Source organism: Plutella xylostella, chromosome 20, assembly GCF_932276165.1.
Source record: "Plutella xylostella chromosome 20, ilPluXylo3.1, whole genome shotgun sequence".
NCBI lineage: Eukaryota > Metazoa > Arthropoda > Insecta > Lepidoptera > Plutellidae > Plutella > Plutella xylostella.
This window is the reverse complement of record NC_064000.1, coordinates 7,862,887-7,879,719: the sequence shown is the minus strand read 5'-3', so window position 1 is coordinate 7,879,719 and position 16,833 is coordinate 7,862,887. Positions and strand designations below refer to the sequence as shown.

At 37.5% G+C, this 16,833-nt stretch overlaps 1 protein-coding gene across 1 annotated transcript; it reads right to left on the bottom strand.

Annotated features, from left to right (window-relative positions):
• Nucleotides 1-228: 228 nt before the first annotated feature.
• LOC105383463 (trichohyalin) lies at nt 229-15,479 on the bottom strand. The gene is made up of 13 exons (XM_048628101.1): nt 15,039-15,479; nt 14,552-14,721; nt 14,160-14,300; nt 13,821-13,917; nt 13,339-13,474; nt 10,175-10,329; nt 9,659-9,766; nt 8,927-9,220; nt 8,079-8,241; nt 7,402-7,569; nt 6,894-7,029; nt 6,318-6,505; nt 229-1,210 (listed from the first exon to the last, which is right to left on the bottom strand). Exons 1-13 carry the CDS (start codon nt 15,169-15,171, stop codon nt 1,045-1,047), a joined length of 2,055 nt encoding a protein of 684 aa, XP_048484058.1. The 5' UTR covers nt 15,172-15,479; the 3' UTR covers nt 229-1,044.
• Between the last annotated feature and the right edge of the window lie 1,354 nt (nt 15,480-16,833).

The window sequence follows — 16,833 nt, the reverse complement described above, 5'->3', positions numbered from 1 at the left end:
ACATAATATTTAGAAGTATTTATTCATAATATACTTACATTGTTGCTATTTCTAATTATTTATATAGGTACATTGTGACGTGTAATATCTGATGTAAGATAAGATCTCTTTTGTAGCTTTTTTTTAAACATGACTGAGATTTTTTAATTAGGTAATTTATCGTATCGTACGAAATAATAAAATTTCAATCAATAATGAAAGGTATTATTTTATACCTTTCAACGTATATCCTTCGTTTGCAACGACGATTTCATTAATAAATCGAGGCCAATAACCGTTTATAACACAATTTACAATATTTACACGCATTATAATGTTAAGTATCAATAAAGTAAGTGTAAATTTACAATAATACTTAATTTACTTATACATAAAATCGTACAAAATCGTACCAATAAAATTTAAACTCATTACAATGACTACCAATAGGTACCTACGCATAGAGGGTAAAATAAAATAGGAACTAATTGACTATTTAGACTTGAAATACATGAACAATCGTAGCTTATTGACATTTGTACTATATTTATCTGGCATAACGTATAACCTATATCATCATATTAATATATATAAGACGGTGACAATGTATAAGGCAATACTAGAATATATTATAGGTACGTTACTATCATTAGATTCACTAGACAAGACTACAATAGAATTTCAAAAAGTGGCAGTGCATATTTCAACTATACTGACCTTTAGAATAGATGGTACCTTTAGAAATATCCCCTTGTACAATAATTCCAAAGAACTCACATTTAGTTCGAAGCAGTCGCATTTTAGTTTAGAAACTAACGCTATTTATTACAATAAATATAAACACCCAATGTTTTAATAATAAATATAAAGATGTTGGTTCTAAATGCACACAATTTAATTTTAGTGATTTGAAACTGACATTTTTGCCAGGGGAAAATTAGATTTACGGATTACAGTATAGAGTCCAATTTTAAACAAAGAATTAAGGTTTTTACAGCTGTAAAATTAGTATTTATGCCTTCAGAATCGACATCAATGAAGTATTATCTCATCTTCCTCTTGCTACTAAGAGTGGCTTCCTCTCCTCTCGCCCCTGGTCTCCTGGTAGTACCCGCCATGAGCGAAGGTCAGTTTACTCTGTCTTCTCTTCTCTTCCGTATTCTGAGGTCTGTCTTCTGGGGAAGTGTCGCTGACGATGCCTTGTAGCCGCTGCGTGTTCGTTTGACTTAATCTGCAATGGATAATTTGAATTATATTACCAATATTCTATTCTATTCTATTCTCATAGGGGGTGAAGTTCCTGTACGTGGCTCTCTCGAGTGGAACCTTTGTACATATCCCCTTGATTTCAGCTCAGCCAGCCTAGCTCCCGAGTAAACTGGAGTAGCAGGCCTGGGTGTTGTAATAGCTGAGGTAGGCGCTCTGTTGGTCCAAGAATAGATAATCTTGTTTCTGTAGTAGGTGGATAAGCTAACAGAATATGTTCAACCGTCTCATCTACTTCCTTACATGTCCTACATAAGGGACTAGTTGAGTTACCTATGGTATATAAGTGTTTATTCACGCAACAATGTCCTGTTATTAATCCTACCATTAATGATATATTACTACGGGACAGGTTGAGTAAGTAGCGTGTAAGTTTATGGTTGTGTGATACAATAAACGCTTTAGTTTGTCTGCAATCTACACGATTTTTCCACTCCTGATTGTGTTCAGATAGTGTTTTATCGGTTAGACATTGCCTTATTGCCTTTGATGACAAACTAATAAATGGTTCTGGCCCTATTGGTAGGGTATTTGATCCCATTCTTGCTAGTCGGTCAGCCTCGCAATTTCCTATGTTGTCGTTATGACTTTTAATCCATTGTACTGTTACATTATTTGAAATGCTTAGGTTTTCCAGTGTTCTGTGACATTCTAAAATTAATTTAGATTTTGTTACAGTTTTGCCTAAGGCACCTAAAATAGCCATACTGTCTGTGTAGAAGCAGATATTGCTATTTTTGTGTCTTTTATTTGTGTAGCTCCGTCAAGTAGGCTGGCAGCTTCTGCCTGAAAAACAGTAGCTTTGTTCCCGAAGCTGACAGAGTATTGTAAATTAAGTTCGGGGCAGAAGACACCTCCACCGCTGCCCTTCTTGTTCTTGGCTCCGTCAATGTAGATATTGATGTCGTAATTGTTTTCGTCTGATGTGCCACACTGATCTCGCTGGATAGTGTAGCTTCTGTTGAAGATAAACGTCTTTATAGTAGTGTCGCTGCATTCAGTGCACCCGGGAGCCGACAACTTGGCAATGTCAAGTATGCGACTGTGTCCCTGTGCAGTGGTATTCGTTGACCAGAGTCCCAGGTTACTTAGCCTTATCGCCGCCGCTTTAGCTTCCTGCTTGATGATAAAATCGAGCGGTGGAAGTCCTAGAATTATTTCTAGGGCGGCTGTTGGGGTTGACTTCATACATCCGGTGATTGAAACGCATGCAAGTCTTTGAAACTGTCGTAGTTTGTTTTTCACAGTGGTGAGGTTTGATCTTTGCCACCACACTACTGCTCCATAGGTTATTATAGGTCTGACCACCGCTGTGTACAGCCATTTGCATAGCTTCGGTTTTAATCCCCATTTAGATCCAACAAGTTTACTAGTTTGATAAAGAGATATTGTTGCTTTACTCAGGGTCTTGTCAATATGCTTAGACCAGCTTAAACGGTGGTCTAGCCATACGCCAAGATATTTTACCTCATTTGTCAACTTTAAGGTTGTATTAAATAGTTTAGGTAGTTTTAAATTGCCTATTTTAGTCTTTTTAGTAAATAGCACCATTTCTGTTTTGGTCGGGTTCACCGACAGTTCATGTTTATGGCACCATTCCTCTATAATGTTTAGTGCAAGTTGCATTCTTTCACATAAGGTGTTAACAAACAAGCCCCCGATGAGAATAGTGATGTCATCGGCGTAGGCTATTGTTGTAAAACCTTTATTATTTAGTTCGCAAAGTAGATCATTCACAACTAAAACCCACAGCAATGGAGATAACACTCCACCCTGCGGACATCCCTTTGCTACTTTGCATCTTATTGTATTTGTTGAAGTAAAAGATACTGTTCTTGATTTAAGCATATTTGTTATCCAGGCACTGATGACCGGGTCTACATCATGATTTTTAAGGTTATTACTTATGCTATTGAACAAAGTTTTATCAAAAGCTCCTTCAATATCGATAAAAAAAACTGCAAGGCAGGATTGTTGTAACAATATTGAGTTTTCGATTTTGCTTACCACTGTGTGTAAAGCCGACTCTGTCGACTTACCTGGTTGGTACGCATGTTGATTAGGATGAACAGGTTTCACAGAAAGTGCACCGTCACGTATATATCTATCGCAAAGTCGTTCTAAAGTTTTTAGAAGAAATGATGACAGACTGATGGGTCTATAGGCTTTCGGAGAAGTGTAGTCATCTTTACCTGGTTTAGGTAAAAATACTACCCTCACCTCTCTCCATCCCTTTGGTATATATCCCAGGGCCAGAGAGTATTATATTACCAAACAAAACATGATTAGATACCACAAAGGTCTTAGATGGATGTGTGGTAAAATGTGTCAAAACTGTGCGTCGTATGCCGCGCGGCTGCTATTGGTCTATTGCAAGATTAAATAATCGCTATTTTGTTTTTCTTACAAGATAGCATGTGCAAATTAGTAAAAAAAAAGCCTTTAATAGCTTCTGGCCATTTTATATGGTTTCATACTAATATTTTTATCCTCGACATCGGCCACATTGCCAATAAGGCTCCTGATGATGCACTCCTCCCTCCTCAAATACAGATTTAATACATTACCACAAACCAGTTTAAACCTAGTTTAAGGAGGGTCTGCACCATATTTTGACAGCGCCAAATATTAAAGCCTAGATTTACTAGAATACCACAAAACAGTTTAACCCTGGTTTAACAAGTGTCTAAAACCTACCTGACTTCCTCAACATCGGCCACATTATCAATGAGGCTCCTGATGATGCTCTCCTTGTGCTCCAGCAGCACTTGGGCGCGGCCTATCTCCCTCCTGTGTTCTGCTTCAGCTCGAGCTGCTCCAGAAGGGCTAGTACGGGGCGCATTTAAGACGTGACAAAAGTTTTGCATCGCCGTCACTCACATCGCTCTGCCTCAAGAGTGAGCGCGACAGAGAACTTTTATCACGTCTTATTAGTGCCCTGTGCTACAGGGCTAGACTCTTGTAGGACTATACTACAAGACAACTCGTCTAAGTAGTGTTTGAACTTGTCTTTGATAACTTAGTGTGGTTTAGACATAGTTTAGCGGGTGTTTATAATGGTTTGACAGGTTTACAGCGTCAGCAAATAACAGATTAAACAACGTTGAACCAGTGTTTAATATTTATAATATTTGTTAGTTTTATAAACATCTGTTGAACACTGTCTAAGACCTAATAGATACTTTGTTGTTTACCTATTTAGATCTGGTTTAACGAGTGTCTAAAAAGATATTTGACAATGCAAATTTTACATGAGTCTAGTATAATTTTGCTACATTTTGACGATGCTGGCGGATTGCTAAACCAATTTCAATGAATCCCCCACCCACCTGACTTCTTCGACATCAGCCACGTTGTCAATAAGGCTCCTGATGATGCTTTCTTTATGTTCTAACAGCACTTGGGCGCGGCCTATCTCCCTCCTGTGTTCAGCTTCAGCTCGAGCTGCTCTAGACTCTTGTAGGACTATGCGACGCGACAACTCGAGGTTGGTTTAGAGTTTAGACATAGTTTAACGGGTGTTTATAATAGTATTGACAGGTTTACAGGGTCACCAAATAACAGATTAAACAACGTTGAACCAGTGTTTAATATTAAATTCTAAGACTAAGACCTAGATACTTTATTGTTTACCTGTTTAGATCTGGTTTAACGAGTGTCTAAAACAATATTTGACAGTGCAAATTTTACATGTGTCTAGTTTAATTTTGTTACATTTTGACGATGCTGGCGGATTGCTGAACCAATTTCAATGAATCCTCCACCCACCTGACTTCCTCAACATCGGCCACATTGTCAATAAGGCTCCTGATGATGCTTTCTTTATGTTCTAACAGCACTTGGGCGCGGCCTATCTCCCTCCTGTGTTCAGCTTCAGCTCGAGCTGCTCTAGACTCTTGTAGGACTATGCGACGCGACAACTCGAGGTTGGTTTAGAGTTTAGACATAGTTTAACGGGTGTTTATAATAGTATTGACAGGTTTACAGGGTCACCAAATAACAGATTAAACAACGTTGAACCAGTGTTTAATATTAAATTCTAAGACTAAGACCTAGATACTTTATTGTTTACCTGTTTAGATCTGGTTTAACGAGTGTCTAAAACAATATTTGACAGTGCAAATTTTACATGTGTCTAGTTTAATTTTGTTACATTTTGACGATGCTGGCGGATTGCTGAACCAATTTCAATGAATCCTCCACCCACCTGACTTCCTCAACATCGGCCACATTGTCAATAAGGCTCCTGATGATGCTTTCTTTATGTTCTAACAGCACTTGGGCGCGGCCTATCTCCCTCCTGTGTTCTGCCTCAGCTCGAGCCGCTCTAGACTCTTGTAGGACTATACGACGTGACAGCTACTCTAACTAGAGTTTAAACGTGTCTTTGGTAAGTCAGAGTGGTTTAGACATAGTTTAACAGGTGTTTATAATGGTATAGACATATTTATAGGGCATTTGACAGCGTTACCAAAGACATGTTAAAACAACGTTCAAAAAAGTTTTATCTGTAACTTTTTAACACTGTCTAAAATCTGTATTGACATATTATTGCTACTAAATAGTTTAAACCTGGTTTAACGAGTGTCTAACACGATTTACAATATTTGACAGCGCAAAATATCTGTGGAACACTTTAAACCTGGTTTAACAGGTGTCTAAAACCCACCTAACTTCCTCGACATCAGCCACATTATCAATAAGGCTCCTGATGATGCTCTCCTTGTGCTCCAGCAGCACTTGGGCGCGGCCTATCTCCCTCCTGTGTTCTGCTTCAGCTCGAGCCGCTCTACACTCTTGTAGGACTATACGACGCGACAACTCTAGCGAGTGTTTAAACTAACTCAGTGTGGTTTAAACAACGTTTATCGAGTTTTTATAATGGTATAGACAGGTTTATAGGGCATTCGACAGCGTTATTAAAGAAACGTTTAAACAAGGTTTAACCAGTGATTTAACACAAAACATTTTAGACATGGTTTAACTAGTGTTTAACACAATACACGATATTGAACAGCGCAAAATATCTGTAGAACACTTAAAACCTGGTTTTACAGGTGTCTAAAACCCACCTGACTTCCTCGACATCGGCTACATTGTCAATAAGGCTCCTGATGATGCTCTCCTTGTGCTCCAGCAGCACTTGGGCGCGGCCTATCTCCCTCCTGTGTGCTGCTTCAGCTCGAGCCGCTCTAGACTCTTGTAGGACTATACGACGCTCTAGCTCTTCTAGAGATTTGTAGGCGCGGGATTTAACTGCCTGGGAGATAGAGAATGGTGGATGAATAAAGATTAATGGATTTTCATTATCATGATTGGTTTGTAAGTAAGAATTGAATGAAAAGAGGGGTGAAAATAGCTCTTTTCGTGCTAAGGGAAAATGGCTTACAAACTAACTTTATTTCTTAAAATTCAAGTTCTTTTAGCGTGTGAGTGACACTAGCCCGACGAGCTAGACAGGGTTTATCAAAATAATTATGGATTGGCCAGTCAGATTAGCCTGATCGCTGACTGTCCAGGGTCGCGCCGGATGTATTAGATACAGATGATACACTCGGAAAGACTCTTACCGCATATCCCATTGATTCTTCTAAAAGGCAAAATTTTCATCGAAGTTTTTCTACAATTACATACTACAACAATCTCACCTTAATCTCGCTCTTGATCCTGCTAAGTTTCATGAGTGCTTCCCTCAAGGGTGCAGAGTTGTTGGATCTGCTCCGTCGCACAGACGCGCTCGCTTTTAATCGCTGACGGAATATTACAGCTGCCTTGCGGTATAGACTGTTGGGAAATTAGTAAAATTTAGTTGATTGTTTAGTACAGAGTGGTAAATGTGGGTTTTGGTGGTTAAATTGAGGCTTTGCATTGCCTCTGTACAATTTCTTAGGTGGGGTTACCGAGAAAATTCACAAGCTATTCTACAGCACTTATTGGTCATCTTTCGTATACTAAATTATACCCACACTAACTTATCCCACGAGCTTCGCTTGGACAAAAGGAAATCCCATGGGAATTCCAGGATAAATAGTAGCATGTGTTAAACCAGCTTAAAACATGCCAAATTTCCCGTGAAAAGTAACAAAATATCCCATCCATACATTGAAACTTTCACTTTTAAAATATTAGTAGAATTTAACATAACTATAACCTCACCGAACATTCTTCAAAGCAGTGGCCAACTCTTCCTTCGTCTTGTCCAACTCTTCACTCGCTTTCTTCAACCTATCTTCCGTCTCGCTCTTCTGTTGTTGCAGTTTGGCCAACTGCTCGTCTTTTCGTTCTCGCTCCATTTGGTATTGGTGCTTTAGTTCTTCTAGAAGGCTGTCGAAGAAATATTTATGTGGTTAGTAATTATGTTTGTGTCATTTTATTTTGACTTGGCCTTTAGAAGGCTTTTAGCGTCGATCAATTGAATTTCAAACGCATACATAAAGTTAAATGCATAACATTGAGATGGAACGGAGACATGATGTCACTTCTAAGCGTAATATGTATTTACATTGTATAACGCTCGCAAATAATGTAACAATCAAAAATGGCGGCGTTCCTTCGCATTTTTTGACGATAGATAGCGCCACAGTGGCTACAATAGGAAGCTTCTGACACACATACGGCAAGATGTAATATTGCCTCTTACCACATAAACTAGACACTCATAACACAATAGTTTAGCGCTCTAAAATCATACATCTGTCAAATACAGACAGCACCCGAAAATATAAATATAAAATTTGTCTAGAAATGGTTTTTGGATGATAGATGTCGCCACACTCGCTGTAGTATAGTTCACTATACAGTCAATAGATGGCGCTATAGTTTAATATCCTCACCATTGACAGTCCCTGACTCTTCTCTCGTGTAAATCAGCAGGCACCGTGGTCTCTCTCAATGCGGCGTCGAGGCGAGACATCTTCGTCTCCGACGCTAGGAGAAGGTTCTTTGTGGTGAAGTACTCTCGGTGAACCGTTTCATAGTCGCGGAGCATGGCTTGCACTGGAAAGCGTGGTGGGAAATGTAGGTTATTTATTTATATAGAGAAATAGACACACCAATGTGCTAACATACGATAACAAATTCTGTTAAATGTTCCTGATGTCAAAAGTTTCGTTATAGTTTCCACCAGAGGCGCCACTTTCCGAATCGAGAAAACGCAACTTTTTGCAGTTTATACCAAACCCAACCACGCTCGCGTGATTTTCGAAGCACGACTTTGTTTTGAAAGTGGAAATGAATCATTGTATTACTTCTATACTGGCGAAAAACTAACGAATGAGAGCTGTCGTGCAATCGGCACGTTTATCGCGCAGCAACGCTCAGAAACTAAATATTTCGTCATATAGAGTAACCCCCAGAGCTGCAGTGAATCCACATAATGCACCTACGTTTACGGTTTCGTTCGCGGTACCTACTCACGCGTGCGTAAAAAACCCGCACGACGATGCAGATCTGGACTCTCGCAAGTACGTAACGTAGGCTCGTCCGTCGACACGCAACACGCACGTGATGCGGGGCAAAGTGTGAATCTTCTATGTTTAACAGATCTTCTAAAGTTTAACAGTGTTGTGATGGAACTTGGCAGAAGGTAAAGATAAAGATAAAAAATCTTTAGACGCCCAAGTCCAGCGATGGACGGTTGTTGATAAAAATGATTTTTAAGAGTGATTGAGTTTTTACTTACTTTTATCTTCATACAACTCATACACTTCCTTCAACTTAGCCTCCGCTTTCTCGGCTCTTTCGGTCAACGTTTTCTTCTCAATCTCTACCATCTCTTTCTCTCCTCCTATCTTCTTCTCTCTTCTACTGACAGAGAGTAACTCTTCTTCTAATGAAGTAACTTTTTCGTGTAACGTTTTGTTTTCGTCTATAATCTGTTTGGATTTTTTGTTGAGGGATTCGAATTGCTTTTCGTAGTCTAGTATTAGGTTCTCCTTCTCTTGCAGGTTTTCTTGGTACGCGTCGAAGAGGGGTGCTTAAAAGAAGATTAGAAAAGTTTAGTGACTGACTCAAATGTAACCTTACTGTATTACCATAAAACACTATTTACAGGTATTTTAAACGGAATTAATGCATTTATAAGACATTTGACAATATCTTGACAATGTTTAGCATTTGTCTAGTTTTGTCCAACGTCCTAGGTCTAAACTATCTTCCTAAGCTAAGGCCATTTCCCGACACGGTGGATTGGCGGGTTCACACATCCAGATTTGATGAAAGATGTAAATATTTCCTCACAATGTTTTCTTTCACTTTATTAGCGATAATAGGATGTTTGTTACTTTTTCACTGGAAAACGGATGAACCATTTTTTATGATAACAAATAGGCTACTTTTCGCTACAGAATTTACACGGAAAAACATTTAACTACTATAAGTAACATATAAAAGTAATAACAACATAATTATGTACCTATAGCCTGTGCACTGAGTAGCCCGGACACATCCACCAGCCGACCCGAGGACTGATGTATTGGGGTGTCCTGGGCGCTCTTGTTAGATGCCTCCGAGTTGGGACGATCTGTGGAGGGGTTTAGGGGTTAGTTAGAAGGTGTTGTAAAAGTTGGGGAGCACGAAATAAAAATAAAAAACAATAATTTAATAAATGTAGGGAAAAGTTACTATGTTATGTATCCCGTATGCCAATTTTATACATGGTCATTTAGGGAACAATTTTTAACTTTTATCATCTGTTTTGTTTTAATTAAAAAATGGTTAAGTATAAGAGACTTTGTGCCATTTGAGTTGAAGAATATTAATCGATAAATACCCACACATTAAATAAGTTATCTTCGAATGATATGTATATAACTCGGCAGTAGATTTTAATAAGGAAGAGGGTGTCAACTTATCTCTTTTTCTTTATATACCATAATCTGTTATTTTATATACGAAAAGATAAAAGCAACCGTGGTTCAACCACACTCACCTTGTTTATACCCCAAACTAGACGCAATAAGCGAGTCCAACACATCCGCAGCAGGTTTATGCACCACCTCTGTCCTATCTCCATGCAGCGTATCCCCAGAGTAGTGGGGGCTGGACCGCAGCCGCTCTTGGTACTTGGCTAGTTGGACGTTTAGCCTGGAATATGGAGTTACAAGGATTTAAAAAAAAACAGAGTCTCATTCTGAACAACATTTGTTTGACAAAATAAGTTTATTCCAAAGTCATGTGACCAACATTTTTTTTTCTTTGCGATATTTATCCTTAATAATGACAATAATAAATATGTGTGGACATCTCACACACGGCCATCCGACCCCAAGCTAGACAGAACCTGCGTTATAGGTGTCGGACAGCTGATATATCTACACAAATACATAGATAGATACATACTAAATATAAATATCAACACCCAAGAAGCTAGGAATCGAACCCGGGACCTTCGGCATAGCAGTCAGGGTCACTATAACCACTACACCATTCAGCCGTAATAACATTAATACCACCCAAACACAAACACTTTAGCTCCGCTCAAGCTAGGTAGATAGGACCCACAACACCACACAGCAAAAAAGATACTGTTTGTAGATAGCGAGAGGAAAAATTATCTATTTTGCCGACTGTACCTATTAGTGATGTAACAAATATTCGCATTCGCATTTTTTTGGATATTCGCATTCGCAAAATTTTGTGCGAATTTTTTGCGAATATCAGTACTTATTAGAAAAAACTATTTGAAAATAATGGTAGGTTAACAAAATCAAAATCCATTCATCTATAACCTTTTTATTACAAGTTACCCTCTTTATCACATTACCGGTCACTTTATCACTTGGTATTATTTATTTACTTTGGGAAACGAAACTGTAGATATAGTGAAGGTGGGTTATTCCTAAAGGTTTTTGGTCGAGTTCGCTACATGTTCGTATTTTGTCACATTATCAGAACTGGTTGGGTTATTCATGTAACGTCGCTTTGTATACTTGAATATACAACCTAAAACTCTGTTTCATAGAATTCTGTAAATACTCTCGGAATTCATAAATTTTTAAGTTTAAAAAGTTGATATTTTTTCGTAATTCGAACATATGCGGGAACCGATTACATCGAAAAATTAATTTTAGTTAATTTAAGCTAAAGGTACATAAGAGTATTTTTCGATAAACTTTAACCTCGCATAAATATGTATCGTAATATTGCCTAGAACTGTACAGAAGTACTTTTACACATTTATGTGATATTTATAATTCAAAATTACCCGATCCACAGAATTTCATAATAAAATGTTCCAACTAGTCGGCTAAGTCCAGAAAATACAAAAAAATATGAGTTAGGGTTTTTAAACTCACAACTTCGTGAACAAAAACGGCAATCTTTTGGATGAAAAAACCACTATTTAAATAACTTAACTCATTTCTTAATAAACGATGTGCGGGTAATTCCGAAAATTTAAAAATGCCGAAATATGTACTTTTTTACTAATTTTACATTTTAACACGCATGCTCGGTCCTAGCGCCCTGAGTCAACCCAAGCGAGGTTTTTAAGTTGCCATCAAGGTGAATGGCTCCACAGTTCAAAGTATGGCTGCGTTTGGAAGAAATAGCCTATAATCGAGCCGACTTCAAATAGTTTCATATGACCTAAATGTAAATAAACTCTTTAAACAAACAAAAAGCGTATTTTGACAGTACAGTGATTCCATAGATTTAAATTTTAAATACGTTTAAATGGTTCGTGTAAGTCGCCCTCAGAAACCGCACACAGTCGCAATGTGTCGTAAGAGTTACGGAGCTTAATAATAATTAAAAAAATTAAAAAACCGACTTCAAAAAACCACTAAAATGTAAGAAATAATTTAAGGTTTACACAAATTCTACTCGTATGAGACAGTACAAATATACCTAAGCAGGAACTGTTCTTTTTTGATGTTGGTGCGGTGACAAAGTAATCTGAAGAAATATGGCACCAACTTCAAAAAAGAACAGTTCCTGCTTAGGTATTATTTGTACTGTCTCATACGAGTAGAATTTGTGTAAACCTTAAATTATTTCTTACATTTTAGTGGTTTTTTGAAGTCGGTTTTTTAATTTTTTTAATTATTATTTTATTTAATAGTTTTTAGTTTATTTGTAATAATTTTCAATCAAAAGTAAGGTGCAAATGATACCAAAATGTCCTACTAATCAATACGAATCATTCAAGCCTAAACACGAAGTAGTTGCTATATACCGTTGAGGAGTTCCCCTGACTGCCTTCCGTTTCCATCATCAGATCAGCTCAAGGTCACCATCATATTTTTTTGTTATAAGAACTATATTTACGTTCTTAATTTCATTAGAATCGGTTAATATGTGCCCAAAATTGAAATTCATACCCTGTTTTTACCCCTTTACCCACCCTTGGGGGTGAGATAAAATTCTGAAAAAAAAATGGGACCACCTGGAAGCTCAACCCAATACAACAAAAAAAGAATTTTCAAAATCGGTTCATAAACGGCGGAGTAATCGGTGAACATACATAAAAAAAAATATAAAAAAAAAAAAAAGATCCCGACGAATTGAGAACCTCCTCCTTTTTTTGAAGTCAGTTAATAAAGTGTAGCTACTTTTTTAAAAAACTGCGTCTTGTATTGGCTAGTCTGATTCGGAATGCGCCTAGAACCGAACGTACCTCGTTCAGTATGAGACTGCCACCAAACCATACAAATGGCGCCAATTTTGAACACAAACTGAATATATATTCGCATTCGCATTCGCGAATTCGTGTTGCAGCTCATACATACTTCTACTAGGGGACTATACCGAGTAGGCACAAGTACCAGCCGTTAGTGGAGGTAGGTAGATAGAGAAAGTGTGTGAAAATGACGGTCGCCATTCATGTTATAGTATCTTTATCTGTGTTATCTATCGACCGTCATCTTAATATTGTGTCTTTATTTGCGTGACTTACACGCCGCCATCTCTATACAGCTTCTTTATGTGACTTACAAGCCGCCATCTTAATATAGTTTCTATATTAGTGTGTGTAAGTTTCTATATTGTGCTGGGGTGGCATTTGTCGAAAGTAAGCCAAACGCATACAGTGAATGCAGTATTATTTTCTATAGATACAGTTTGACATAATCTGGTGAGTACAAAATGCTTTACCTATATAACAAGTCTTTAAGCGCCTGCATATCAGCCTGTAGCCGCGAGTTGGTCTCCCTCAGTCGAGTGAGTTGCAGCTGCCTGGTGTTGCAGCTCATGCATACTTCTACTAGCGGGATGGCTGTGGCTTCGTGGTCTGGAAACAGAGGGTTAAACAGTTATTTATTATTTGTTAATAGTGCATAACCTTTAAAATCGAGTACTGTGGGCATTCCGCCTATACATTTTATTACTAGCTGTTTTCCGCGATCCTTGCTTTGCTTTGAAAAGCTTTCCTGTGGGAATTCCGGGATAAAACTTATCCTATGGTGGGATCCTGGGTGTCAGCTTATGGCATACCTACTTACTAAATTTCAAAAGTAGTTTTAATGTGAAAGAGTAACAAACAGTCTCATAAACTTTCGTGTTTATAATTATAGTAGGATTAGACACACGCTGCGTAACTAGTTATGTTCTGATTTGATTTATGATTATTAACTAACCTCTATCAATCTCCTCAAACGTCCTCACTCGCTGTTCGAGCTCCTGGTTCCTCAACTCCAGATCCTTATTGCGGGACTCCGAATCACGCACCACGCCCTTAAAAAAATACATAGTTTATTAACAATTATTAAGATCTGTATGCAATAATTAAATACATACAGATCTTGTTTGTTTTTTATCGCGCATTAAGTGAGTTTGTCGACGTCGATAACAAACTCGTGTAGCGGCCGCAGGAGTAATAGGTAAGTACCTATTTGCTTAAAGTTTTTGGCTTTCAAATACTGATAGATCTAACCAATTTAGTTTAATTAGGTACTTATAAAAGTATTTTAGATTACCTTACACTCCTCAATGTAGCTGAGCATAGTGGCATGTTGTTCCTTCAGCTTGTCATTCTCATCGGCAAATAACTTGTTGTATTCCAGGACCGCTTTCAGTTTCTCCTTTAACTTCGCTATCTGTGATTCTTTCTGAGTTAGCTGTGGGTTAAATTAAAAAAATATTGTATTTTAAAGAGACACATGTCCAGTGCTTATGATGATAATTGTATAATATCCGCCCATTTTATGCAGCACAAGCATTTAACATTCTAGCCTTGCAGACCAAAATATTTGGCACTGTGATTCAAACTTATTAGAACTTTCACAAAATATGTATCACTAATGTAATGTTTTCAACTTTACAATAAATTCCAGAAACATAGACCAGACTACAATAACTTGACACTAACCAGCGACACATTATCCTCACACCGGTCCATGAGAGTTGTAATCAGGTTCTCATACTTCTTGGTAAGTTTCCGCTTCTGTTCCTTCAGTAGTGACTTCCCTTCCTTGCTGAGCCGCGGAGACAGGGCTGCGGTCTGCATGTTTCTCTTACGAGGCGGCTTGAGTGGAGCCCCTGAAATAGGATACAAGACCATTTAAATGCTTGGTCTTATTAATAAGGTTGGCAATTGAATGCTATGAGAGATTCTATAGAAGAGTTTGGATTTAAGACTTGAAGATAGATGGAAAGATAAAAATGTATTCATGAAATGATATTTTTGAAAGGTTGGAACACCAAATCACTTGGTCTTCTGCCTTCCTTATCCGACCATTATGGACTACCTGTCTAAGATTTTTGATCCAGTAAGCCTGAAGTCCATTATATTATCATGTGGTGAAGCATTGGATGGAAATTATGTGTATTTACAGAAATAAAGCAGAAGAACTCACCTATAACATCTCGTGGGTCTTCATAAGTTGGATTATCGGATGGAAACACTTTCTCTCCTTCAAACTCATCCAGCATTTGATTAAGCACTTTGGTCTCCTTCTTTGAGCCAACACTAAAGAGATCTCGACGCATGTTCGAGTGTTTACAATGATCGGTAACGACAAATGATCTCTCAACTTTTGTGAAGTTACCACATAGTGTTTTCTTCTCTGGACTTATTTTAACATGACATTCTTTAGAGGCTTTGTTGCATTTTGATAACTGTAAAAGAAGTATCCTGAAGGTCAGCACCTTTTTAGTGTGTTGTTCACAATAACTCGAGCTGGACTGGCATTGTCTCAATGGCAGGATTAGCCAGTAAGATTAGGTGTGATGGTCCAGACTCCAGAGTGTGCCGGACATCTATATATAAGGTGCAGTTTATATGGCACTAAGGTGTGCACCCTCGGACCCAATACCTAATAAAGGCTAGTGTACCTATCTAGTTAAAGAGGTTGTAAGATTGTGAAAGAAATTAACTAAGTAGATTATTATAGGTAGGTAAGCTACTAGTGCTATAAGTTTTAAGTTGTTAAGTTAAGTTGTTGCAGGTATCACCTTATTATGAACTGAAAATATTTTATGTGGATAGAATGCATATAATAAAGAATACCTTTGGTTTAGTCCTAATGTAGGCACTGCCCATTATCTTCTTGTTAGTACAAGAATAAAATATTCACAATATATTGTAACTTGCTCCATTGTGATGTAATTTAAATACGTTTACCAAATGTTTTCTGGGTCAGAAAACAAGGGAAGTCCTCAGAATATAGGTCAAAAAACAGTTCAATAACTATTTTATTGATATAACAATAAAGTAGGAACTCATCTTCTTTATTTATCAGCTACAATTCAGCTTATTTATCTCCTAAAAAGAAACTTAACCATGAAATTTCTGAAGGGCTCCACCGATAATAAATATTTTAACCTACTCAGATAATAAACTTCCTATTTACAAAGAATAAAAGGAAACAACACAACACACTTGAATATTTTCACAACCCACACAAAACTGCACAAAACAACAAAATTTCAAATTCAAAGTTTGTCAAATTTGTTATATTTGTTGTCATGGCAACAACGGTTGTTCAGTTACCATTGCAAAAAATTATAGTTTTTACGATAATTCTCAGAACAAGCACTTTCCTGCCCAGCAGTATGATAAAACCAGGATAAAAAACGACTTAAAATAAAATAAAATCAAGAAAATACTAAAATGTTGAGAACAATCGTGTGTCTGTAAAATACAAAAAAAAAATGTTGTCTTACCTATTAGTGTTTTTTGAAGTTAGTAAGAAATATTTATTAAATCGATCCCAATTTCAAAATACAAAAATAATCAGACCTAAAATCTACTATTGTTTCGTCAAAACCAAATAATACATACCCACCCGGCCCAAAAGTCCCCATAACGCTAGCCGCATTGCAATATCAGCCGAAATGAGAGCCCTCCGCACGATATCGTTTATTGAGTGATGCCGATGCCGTGTGGTCCTACCTGCACTACCTGCAGTTGCAGTTGATTTTTATAATTTTTTTATTATAATTTATTTTATCAAGTTAAGTTAAGTTTTTTATTTTATTTGCAATAAGTAATTTATTTGATGATATCCATAAAGTTACCTAACTTCATGACCGAAACGTCCGTGTGTCCGTCGTCGTTTGCCAGTCCGTAGCGTCGCGGCAGCCAATCTCTGCGGTGGAACTAATGCGGTAGCAAAATATATACGGAATGTAATGTGAGAAGTTGTGCGC

Coding starts and splice junctions, on each gene's coding strand:
- LOC105383463 (XM_048628101.1), bottom strand. CDS start 15,171: ATGCGTCGAGATCTCTTTAGTGTTGGCTCAAAGAAGGAGACCAAAGTG. Junction 14,722..15,038: donor AGACCCACGAGATGTTATAG/GTGAGTTCTTCT, acceptor ATCCTATTTCAG/GGGCTCCACTCAAGCCGCCT. Junction 7,030..7,401: donor ACTGCTTTGAAGAATGTTCG/GTGAGGTTATAG, acceptor ATTTCCCAACAG/TCTATACCGCAAGGCAGCTG.